A 10,674-nucleotide genomic window follows, 5' to 3' on the forward strand; every position below is an offset into this window, starting at 1 on the left:
GAGAACTTCTACTTTTGTTAGGTCTTTTTAGAAGCACAGAGAAGATGTAGCTCCAGCAGCTTGCAGACTAGTAGCCTCCGCTGCAAACTCACAAGGTGTGACCCTGTAAGCCCCCCTCTCTTGTTGCAGGAAACAAATGCTGCCCTGTAGCAACAACGAGTAAATGAAAAGCTGAAGCTAAGTGTCAGTCTGTACTTTCTTCTGTAATTGGATTTTTAAAAAACACCTGATAAACATTCGTTCACTGAATATTCCCTCCCTTCTAAATTAACAGGTGGGTCCCCCTTTTTCAAACAGTGGTTATTTCATTGTAGGATGGGAGATTTGCAAGCTAGTCAATGTTACTCTGGGCTTTCTAATTTTAATACAAATTTCTAGGGCAAGAAAAATAATTTCCCTGAAGAAAGCAAGACCTAAAAACATTCCAAAAACTAAGAAAGGAAGGGAGGGAGGGAGGGAGGGCAGAAAGAAAGGAAGGAAGAAAATGAAAGGGCTAAAGTGAGAAGCCTCTCATAATGCAATAAAACACTAGAAAAGAGCACAAAAAGAAAAAAATGAAATTTTCCTTTTTAAAAGAATCAAGAAATGTATGTAAATATACATTATGAAATTTTAAAAATCCTATAACAGGTCAAAATCATTTCTTTTTGGACGAAGAATTATAATACTTAAGTAGAATAATATTTAAATAATACATTTCTTCTATTTCAGTGATGAAACTCAGTTTACTAAATGCACACTATTTTCTGAAACCATACACCTTAACAGTATACACACTATTATTACACACAAATGAATTCTTAGATTAGAATAAAAACAAAACGATGCAGTTAGACCTAATTAAATCAGATTAATTTAGGAGAAAGTCAAAGCTAAATAAGAAAAGTTTGAATTTTAACATTTCTGAAGAACTGACATTCTGCTACTTTAAGCATATAAAGCAGCTAGGACAAAGATTACATTGTTTCCTGGAACCCTTCCTCAGGGGAATTAAACAAAAGAGAAATTAGATAAGAAGAATAGTGAATATTTGTCAAATGTTTAAAGGCACAGTTGTAAACACTTCATATAGATTTATCATTTAATTCTCAAAATAACCTTCTGAGGAGGTGACATGAGCCCCATTTTGCAGATGAGAAAACTGAGGTACAGAGAGGGTGACTTGCCCAAGGTCTTAAGGGAATAAGTGGAGGAGCCAGAATTCAAATCCAGGGGTCTGACTCCAGGGCCAGACTCAACCCTACAAGGTTCTGCCTTTCCACTAGATGAGAAGCCTCTTTGAGCAACTCTGAGTTTTTGGAAGTACTTACTGGTACTACAATCTTCTTGCTCCCAGAGTGTGCTGAACAAATCACATAACTGTACAAAGGCCACTCATAGGAACTGCAGGGAAATATTCTCTGGCTACACACATAGACCTCCCCCAGCCCCCAAGGGGGTTAGCCAGCCTACATAGGGCAGGTGGGGCTTACTTCTCTCAGAGCTCTGAACACATTGTTACTTGTAGTGATCTGTTTGGGTGCCAGTCTTCCTCACCAGACTGTGGGCTCCCTGAGATCAGGAAATACAAAACACACACACACACACACACACACACACACACACACACACACACACTTTATGTGCTTCCCCTCCAAATATAAGTAGTCTATTTGGGAGGTGATCCCAGGTAACAGCTGGGGAGAGGGGACGTGAGACAGCGAAGGGAAGTCAATACAAAGTGTTTTATGGGGCCAGTTACCAGTGTGGGCGATGAATGATGTGTTCTGATTCTCTGCGTTCATTCATCCAACACATACTCACAGACATTACAAGCCAAGCACTGAGGAAAATGAGGTGAAATACAACAGAGAAGGGTCTTAGCTCTTGAAGGAGTGCAAAGACAAATACAAATGAGTCTAAGTAAATAAATGTAAAAAGTTACTTAGTGAGGAGAGCTGTGGAAGAAATAAAGAAGTTGGAAGTATTTAGGATGAAGGTTACTTCAGACATGTGGTCAGGGAAGGCCTGTGTGAGGACACGGGAGCTGAGATCTGAACCGTGAAAGGGAGTGAACGGTGAAAGGGAGCGAGGTAAGAAGCCAGGGAGAGCCTGCGAGGCACCCTGAGGCAGACCTCGGCTTGGTATTGAAGAAACTGAAAGCAAGCCAGAGCAGACAGACTCTGACAGTGAATGGAAAGTAAGGAGAAAGAGGTAGGGAAGACGACAGGGAACAGATCATGCAAGTAATGAGGCCACAGTAGCTCAGATTTGTCTAAATTCCATGTATAGTCAAGGAGGGTTTGGGGCATAAGAATACATGGTGTGATTTACATCATAATGGTTCGCTTGGATGCTACAGGAAAAACTCATAGTAAGGAGACAAGAGTGGAGGCAAGGAAAGCAGTCGGGAGGCTAGAGCAGTCATCCAGGAAAGAGATTCGGTGCTTAGACCACAGGGGAAGCAGTGGCGATGGACAGAAGTGAACTAATTCCAAACATACTGAGGAAGAAGGACTGGCTGCAGGGGTGAAGGAGGGGGAGGACACAGGGACATGCCTAGGCTTTGAGCTTAAACAACTAGGTGAGCAGTGGCACTACATCCCCAGGCTTAAACTTTAGGAGGCATTGAATAAATTTTCACTAAATTAATCAATTGTTAATTCACTGTGATATAATGAACACTACCGCTCAGGGTCCCAGCAGAAAACAAATGGCATATTCAAATGGGGTAATTTGAGAAGAGTTTAATAAAGGGCCAGTTACAAAAACAGGGGCAGGGGATGGATAAGCCATAGCGGGTAATAAAGTTCCCAGGGCTGGTAATAGTGGGGCACCTTCTGCACCAGGCCTGGGAAACCTCCCCAGTTACTAGACCCCTGAGGTATGCAGAGCAGGCCACCTGACAGAGGCTGTGACCCTACTGCCAGCCCACCGTGACCCCGAAGGAAGGGAGCCAGTGAATCAACACCTTGACCTCACTCTCCTTGACCCTCTGGATTTACCACCAGTGCCTCTCAATCAGAAGTTAGAGGGCAAGGAGCTTACTGATGAAGCCCGTAAGGGTGAACTTCCTGGATCTGGAGGGACAAAAAGATGACAGCCAGCACATGAACTCTGGATGAATGAGTTCATCCAGAACGAGGATGAATGAGGATTTACTGCCCCATAATGATGCTATTTCACAGGAAAGGGATTCCCGCCAGAAAAACCCAACTTACCTTATAGATACATCAAGTTCTTCTTTTTCCATTTTTCTTTCGCTCTCCTCTCTGCTGGGCAGTTCCATATCAGCATCCTCCACCGTCTTTTTCTCACCATTCTGGAAGTACTGCTGAAGGGCAGTGTACAGTTTAAACACTTGACTGAAAGAAAGCTTACTGTAGGCCAAGATCATGTGACGCAGAAATAAACCTATGAAACAAGACAGAGAGGAGGTGAAGGCATTAACTTGAAGTCCAGGCTACAAAGAGTTGATGACTATTTGTTGCAGTTCTTCCTCCAAAATAATGAAAAAAAAAAAGACACTTGCAGTTGCTGTTCCCCTCCGCATAGAATCTTCTTTCACCACCTCTTACGAAGCTGACTTTCTCTTTATATTAAAGGCTCAGTCCTCCCACCCTCACTCCACTCTTTATCCAGCCAATGTATCCTTCCGTGACTGTTACAACATCTGAAGTGATCCTATTTGTTTACTTTCTACTGTCTGCCTGCTCCTCTGCCCACAACCACAAGAAAGGAATCTCCATAAGAGGAAGTTTCCAGTCTCTCTTAAAGTCCAGAGCCTGGCACATGGAAGATCAATAAATAACTGATGGTAAATAACATAAAAACTACCAGGAAAAAAACGCCAGATGGATGGAGTATGACTATACCGCTAACAGCAAAGCGTCAAGAAACTTCATATATACCCTTGCCTTATAAACTGTATCAGTAATCTACTCTTACTTACCTCTCCTCATAAAAGTTTAGTTGGTGACCCTGACTCAGTTGTACAATGTGGACAAGTGAGCAGAGGACTGTGAGAAAGAGCTGAGGAACCCTAAAAGGCTCCACGACCAGGCTAATACTCTGATGACAGTAGACAAAACAGAAGATGCTTTTCCACAAGACAATTATTTAAACACAGGTCAAAATGGCAAGGCGATGAATACAAACAATAACATGTCCAACATCCCCACTGTGTGTGCTCAGATACAGCAGAGTAACGACAGATGTGATTTAAAGAGCAGTTCACTTCAGTGAAAATATTCTCTGCTCTCCTTAGAAGAACTTCATACCTACTACACTCGTTTTGTGAACCTCTGGTTCAGTTCCAGAAAAAGAATCTGAAAGGTCATCAAAAAATTGTTCCATATCCTTCAATTCGCCTTCAGCCATCAGTTTGATTCTGAACAAGAAAAATGAGGTGTGTATTTTAGGAAGGCCCTTTGAACATCTTCCCACATTTCATATTCCACAATCACCTAAATCTATTTAAAAAACAATTCAGAGATTCATATAAAGTGGTGGAACACAAAACAAATTTGATAACCCAAAATGTCACTCCCATATTCTGAAAAGCATCATTGCTGATGTTTTCTTGATTATAAAACTTCTCAAAGTTACATATCAGCTAGTAAAAATGAAATTTTCTGCAACAGCTAAAAGGAGCAATGTAGATCTGTACAGAATAATAAATTTTTAAGCAGTATGTTTAATGCTATCCATTTTTCAAAAAAAATTAAATACATGTACTTAAGAAAACAACCTAGAATAATAAAGTTTTTTTTTAAGGAATTAATCACCATGTCCCCTCTTCTAATTTTTATCTACTTTGACATCTTTTCATATATACAGAAGAAAATGAAGCTTACCTGATCTGTACTGAATTTGCCAGCTGAGGACAAGATTCTTCAATTAACTTGTAAAGTTTAGACAGCGTAATATCTGGGCCCTGGGTAAAGGAGAGATAGAAAGGTTACAGAAAAATTTTAAAGAGCTGGAAATTGATAAACATCTGCAAACATGAATTCATTTACAACCTCTCTGCTTTACAATCATTCCAAATATGAAATCTCAAATCAGGAAGAGAAAAAAACCTATCTGCATAAAACGCTAAAGTAATACTTCATATTTGCATAGCATTCCTTTTAGTTGGAGGAATGACTTAAATGCAAAAAAAGCGTAGAATCTGTAGTCTGAGGTTCCTTCCTTCTCAGTGTTGCAATCATGGCAAAGTTGTAGCCTCCCTGAGCCCTAGTTTCCTTCATCAGTGAGATGGAGATAATAATAACCTCCCTTGTTTGTGGCAAAGATTAAGTAAAATAATTCAAATTGTTTCGTAACCTGGAGAACATTATACAAACACAGGGGTCCTATTTTCCATAAACATAATCTCATTTGATCCTCCCCAAAACACTGTAAGGTAGGCAGTCATACTATGTGCCCAAGTCCATAAAAGGTACCATTAGAGACAGAGAGTATGCAACCTCAGCTATCAAGAAGGTTACAACCTAGCTGAGGTTTAAAACTAAACACTGAATATTTGGGGAACAGTAAGTTCAGTAGGTCAATTTTAGATGTGGATAACACAGTAATCCCACTTCTGGGGCAAGTATGTTCCATGTGCATTGTTTGAAATGAAGAAAAACTAAAAAGAACCTATAAGTCCATGAATAAAGAGTTATTTTTAATTTACAAATTTTAATATTAATTAAAAGCATGAGTTAAATTATGTTTCTTTTCTTACTGTGGAAAACAATGCAGTCGTTAAAAAGAATGAAGTAGATCTACTCAAATGTGCTGACAAGAAAAGATTTCCAAGACTTGCTAAGTGAAAGGAATAAGCTGTAGAACAGAAGTAGCATTCATGTAAAAAAAAAAAAAGGGGGAAATTAAATTAAAAGGATATATGTATATATACTTATAATCATATACAGATACACACAGCAAAAGGTCTAGAAAGATCCATTCTGAACTGTTACTCAATAAATAGTTGAATGGGGCTTCCCTGGAGGAGCAGTGGTTAAGAATCCGCCTGCCAAGGCAGGAGACACGGGTTCGAGCCCTGGTCCGGGAAGATACCACATGCCACAGAACTAAGCCCATGTGCCACAACTACTGAGCCCGCACGCCATAACTACTGAAGCCCGTGCTCCTAGAGCCCATGCTCCGCAACAAGAGAAGCCACCGCAATGAGAAGCCCGCGCACTGCAACAAAGAGTAGCCCCTGCTCGCCACAACCAGAGAAAGCCCACGGGCAGCAATGAAGACCCAATGCAGCCAAAAATAAATTAATAAATAAATTTTATAAATAAATAAATAGTTGAATGAAGGAACATTAACTGTGATAATCTCTGAGAAGGAACAGGATTAGAGGGCCTGCAGAAGAACCATAACCTTTCACTCCATCAATTTTAGCATCATTTAAAGTTTTTACAATGAATCTTCATGTATTAGTTGAGCAGTTAAAAGTTAGTTAATTTTTAAAGCCAAACAATAAGCAAATAAGTAAAGGCTGGAATTTTGCTAGACGAATTCTATATACACATTAAAACTACATTCGTGGGAGTTCCCTGGTGGCCTAGTGGTTAGGATTCCAGGTGTTCACTGCTGTGGCCGGCTTCAATCCCTGGTCAGGGAGCTGAGATCCTGCAAGCCATGCAGTGCAGCTCCACCCCCCGTCCCCCGCCGCCAAAACAAAACAAAACAAAATAAACTACACGATAGTTAGCCAGGCAAAAAAACAGAAGGAGAATCCAAGACACAAAAAACAGCAAGAACAAAGGCAGAAAAACACATGAGCTAAGACACCAGAATTATTGTTTTGTTTCTTTTCTCTATCAAATTTTTTAGTATTATGACTTTTATTTGAATAATGGGGAAATGCACTTATAATAGTAATATAGATAGGACTGGGAGCTGCAAGTTACGGGGAACCCACTACTTTTATTTAACTAACTGGGCAAGCCACTTAACCTGTGTCCTCAGTACCCCTTCTCCCCCTGCCCCAAAAAAGGTGATGGATTAAAAAAAGCCCTTTATAAACTATACAGTACTAGGCTTTGGGGATACAAGGGTGAAAAAAATAGGACAAAGTAATGCCCTCATGTAGGTTACAGTCTAGTAGGGGAGAGAGACATCACTCATATAATCACACAAATAAATGGAAAAGCCACAACTGATATAAGGGAAAGTGCATGCCCTATCCCTATGAGATTAAAATGAAAATAGCTAAAATTGACTGAGCATTTACCATGTGCCATACACTGTAAAGTGTTCCCATGGATCTTCTAACTTAATACGGCCATCACATGACAGTTTCTATTATTGCTTTCATTTTACAGAGAGAAAGCAAAGACCCAAATAAGTTATGGAACTTGCCCAAGTCGCACAGCGGGTAAGTGGTGGAGCTACAACCTCAGTCTGCAAAATGAAATAAAACATGTAATGTGCTTAGTACACAGTAAGTGTTCAATCAATGTTGGCTGTTACTTTTGTCATTGTTACCACTTATTACCGTCTTCTGGGGTACAGAGCCTGTAGCTGTGTCTCCAAAGATCAGGGCTACATGTAGCCTCATTCTACAGAAGACGGAGGATCTGAGAAAATAACTCTTCTCCCAGTCACTCAGCTAATAAATGCTGGAGCCAGATATAAACCTGCTCCCCAAAAATGAATGTAAAGTGACTGGTCCACTGTTAAGTACTCACTAAGTGTTAGCTGGTGGTATTAACTATATTTTTCGCGATCCTACACGGCAGAGAGAGTGTCCGATGAACCCCCGTGCCCCCAACCAAGGAGCTGTCCGGCACAGAGCAGGTGCTTAGTAAGGGTTTGCTGAATGAGCAGGAGCCCCTCACCTGCAGCAGCGGCAGGAGCAGCTGGTTGAGCCTCCGCCGCTCCATGAGGCTAACGGCGCCCTCGCCAGTGCGGCCCATCTCGTTCAGCAGCACCAGCACCGCGATTTTATACGGCGTCACCCAGTCCTTGATACCGAACACGTTGGCGTGCACCACCCCATTGGTCATCATGGGGTTGAAGTAGAGGCTCTCGTGGACGCTGGCCATGGCGCCCCAGGACTACGTCCAGAAGCCTTGGTGCGCACCGCGGCCAGGTTCCCGCTCCGAGCACGCCACCAACCGCCCTAGGCCTCCGCCCGCCGGCGCCGTATCCCAGGAAACTGGCATCCTCCCGATGGCACGCCGTCGGCCAATCAGAGAAACCAGACCAGAGCACGAGGGAGCGCTACAGCCAATCAAAATGCCTAGAAGTACTGTGAAGGGTGGGGCAAAGGCGGTGCACCTAAAGATTGAGTCCCTACAGAAACTCTTGCAGAAGGAGAGCAGGTTCCCGGTCCCCGTGGACTGGCACAGAGTGAAAGTGAGTCGAAGCTTTCGGGCAAGGTCTGAACAGCCAGCAGGGCTGCCCAGTTTGTTCGTTTAATTTGAAAATAATTAAAATTAAATTCAAAAATGATTGCGTTTAAAAGCAAAGAAGTTAGGGAATTCTTTGGTGGTCCAATGGTTAGGACTCTGCGCTTCCACTGCAGAGGCTCGGGTTCCATTCCTGGTCGGGGAACTAAGATCCCCCATGCCGCGTGGCACGGCCGTAAGTAAATAAATAAATAAATGTAATGGTAAGTCTGCCATTGAGAACAACAAAAAAAAGCAACGAAGTTAAACTTGCACCTTTAAAATTTGTATTTTATTCATTATGCTAATTTTTAAATTCAAAGTTTGGAAGTTTCATTTAGCTCTTTTTTTAATGCGCCCTGACAAAACTTATATATGCCAGAGGAAATAGGTAGGAGGATAACACAAAAATAACAGTGGTTATCAATTCTCTTATTCACCAGATATTTTGTTATCATCTAGTACGTGCTAGGTACTTAACTAGATGCTGGTAGAATAGTGATGAATGAGACACTAGTTCAGACATAGACAAGCCATAAACAGGGACAACCACAGTAAGACTCCACACCCACTAGGATATCTGTAATAAAAAAGATGGACAATAACAAATGCTGGGGGCTTCCCTGGTGGCGCAGTAATTGAGAGTCCGCCTGCCGCGGCTCTCGTGCCCGGGTCCAGGAAGATCCCACATGCCGCAGAGCGGCTGGGCCCGTGAGCCATGGCCGCCGAGCCTGCGCGTCCGGAGCCTGTGCTCCGCAACGGAAGAGGCCACAACAGTGAGAGGCCTGCGTACCGGAAAAAAAAAAAAAAAAAATTTTGGAAAGGATGTGGAGAAATTGAAACACGTATTCATTACGGATGGGAATGGAAAAGTTTGACGGTGCCTCAAAAAGCTAAACTTAGATTTGCCATACGACACAGCAGTTCCACTCCTATGTACATACCCAAGAGAATACAAATATATATCCACGCAAAATCTGTACGCAAATGTTCACAGTAGCAGCATTCACAGTAGTCAAAAGATGGATGCAACCCAAATGTACATCAGCTGATGAACGGATGAACAAAATGTGGTATATCCATATAATGGAATATTTTTCATCCATGAAAAGGAATAAAGCACTGATACATGTTATAACATGTATGAACCTGGAAAACATTTTGCTAAGTGAAAGAAGGCAATGCAAAAGACCACACATTGTATGATTCCATTTATATGAAATGTCCAGAATAGGTAGGTCCACAGAGATGAAAGCAGAGTAGTGGTTTCAGGGGTTAGGGGGTGGGGGAGAAAATGCAGTACTGCTTAATGGGTATGGGGCCTCTTTTTAGGGTGATGAAATTGTTTTGGGAGTTAGAGGTGATAGTTGCACAACATTGTGAATGTGCTAAATGCCACTGCATTGTACATTTTATTTTATTTATTTATTTGTTTCTGGCTGTGCCGTGTGGCTTGTGAGATCTTAATTCCCCGACCAGGGATTGAACCCAGGTCCCGGCAGTGAAAACGCTGAGTCCTGACCACTGGACTGCCAGGGAATTCCTGAATTGTACATTTTAAAATGATGACTTTTGTTATTTGTATTTTACCTCAATTAAAAAAATTAATTGAGTTGATTTATCTCATTTTGCAATCATTATGACTGCATATCTATGTATTTATACGTGTAGAGTGTTATTGCAAATGAACCCGGCTGGGTTAAGGAACACATGGAAAAATCTGTCTCTTTAGTTCCTTCTTGCACGTACAAGATAGAGCCATACGGTCAATTTCCACTTTTTAATTGGTTTATCAGGTACATATTAATACTTACCCTTGTTATCCTGATCAGGATATATAGAACGTAAGTAGTTTTTCAGTAGAAAAACTGTAATAAAAGCATAATAGTTTAACAGCTTTAAAAGTCACTATCCTGGGAATTCCCTGGTAGCCCAGTGGTTAGGACTTGGCGCTTCCACTGCAGGAGGCACAGGTTTGATCCCTGGTCTGGGAACTAAGATCCCGCATGCTGTACTGTGTGGCCAAAAAAAAAGTGTCAAAATAACTTTAAAAAAAAATCACTATCCTACCTTCAAATTAAACTGATATTGAACAATAATATGACACTGAATCTATTTTAAAATGTTTACATAACCATATATTTTTCAGATTATAAAGTAATTCATGCTTATTGTAGAAAACTTGGAAAACATAGGAAAGGAAAAAGCAGAAAAAGCAAAATTACCTATCATATCACAACTGAGTGATAATTTTGATGTCACCTCAGTATATTTTCCTTATCTTTGGTCATTGCTGAAT

General features: G+C 41.2%; 1 protein-coding gene across 2 annotated transcripts in view; it reads right to left on the reverse strand.

Annotated features, from left to right (window-relative positions):
- Nucleotides 1-8,128, reverse strand: part of ANAPC5 (anaphase promoting complex subunit 5) — a 38,668-nt gene extending 30,540 nt beyond the window's left edge. The window contains exons 1-4 of one of the 2 annotated variants that reach the window (XM_065889602.1): nucleotides 7,824-8,128; nucleotides 4,836-4,915; nucleotides 4,260-4,369; nucleotides 3,201-3,393 (exon numbers count right to left, since the gene is read on the reverse strand). In XM_065889602.1, the coding sequence (XP_065745674.1) occupies nucleotides 3,201-3,393; nucleotides 4,260-4,369; nucleotides 4,836-4,915; nucleotides 7,824-8,030 (590 nt within the window). In that variant the 5' untranslated portion in view covers nucleotides 8,031-8,128. The remainder of the gene's footprint in view (nucleotides 1-3,200; nucleotides 3,394-4,259; nucleotides 4,370-4,835; nucleotides 4,916-7,823) is intronic. The other variant, XM_065889603.1, reaches the window with a different exon arrangement.
- Between the last annotated feature and the right edge of the window lie 2,546 nt (nucleotides 8,129-10,674).

Source organism: Phocoena phocoena, chromosome 13 (genome assembly GCF_963924675.1).
Source record: "Phocoena phocoena chromosome 13, mPhoPho1.1, whole genome shotgun sequence".
NCBI classification, from domain to species: domain Eukaryota; kingdom Metazoa; phylum Chordata; class Mammalia; order Artiodactyla; family Phocoenidae; genus Phocoena; species Phocoena phocoena.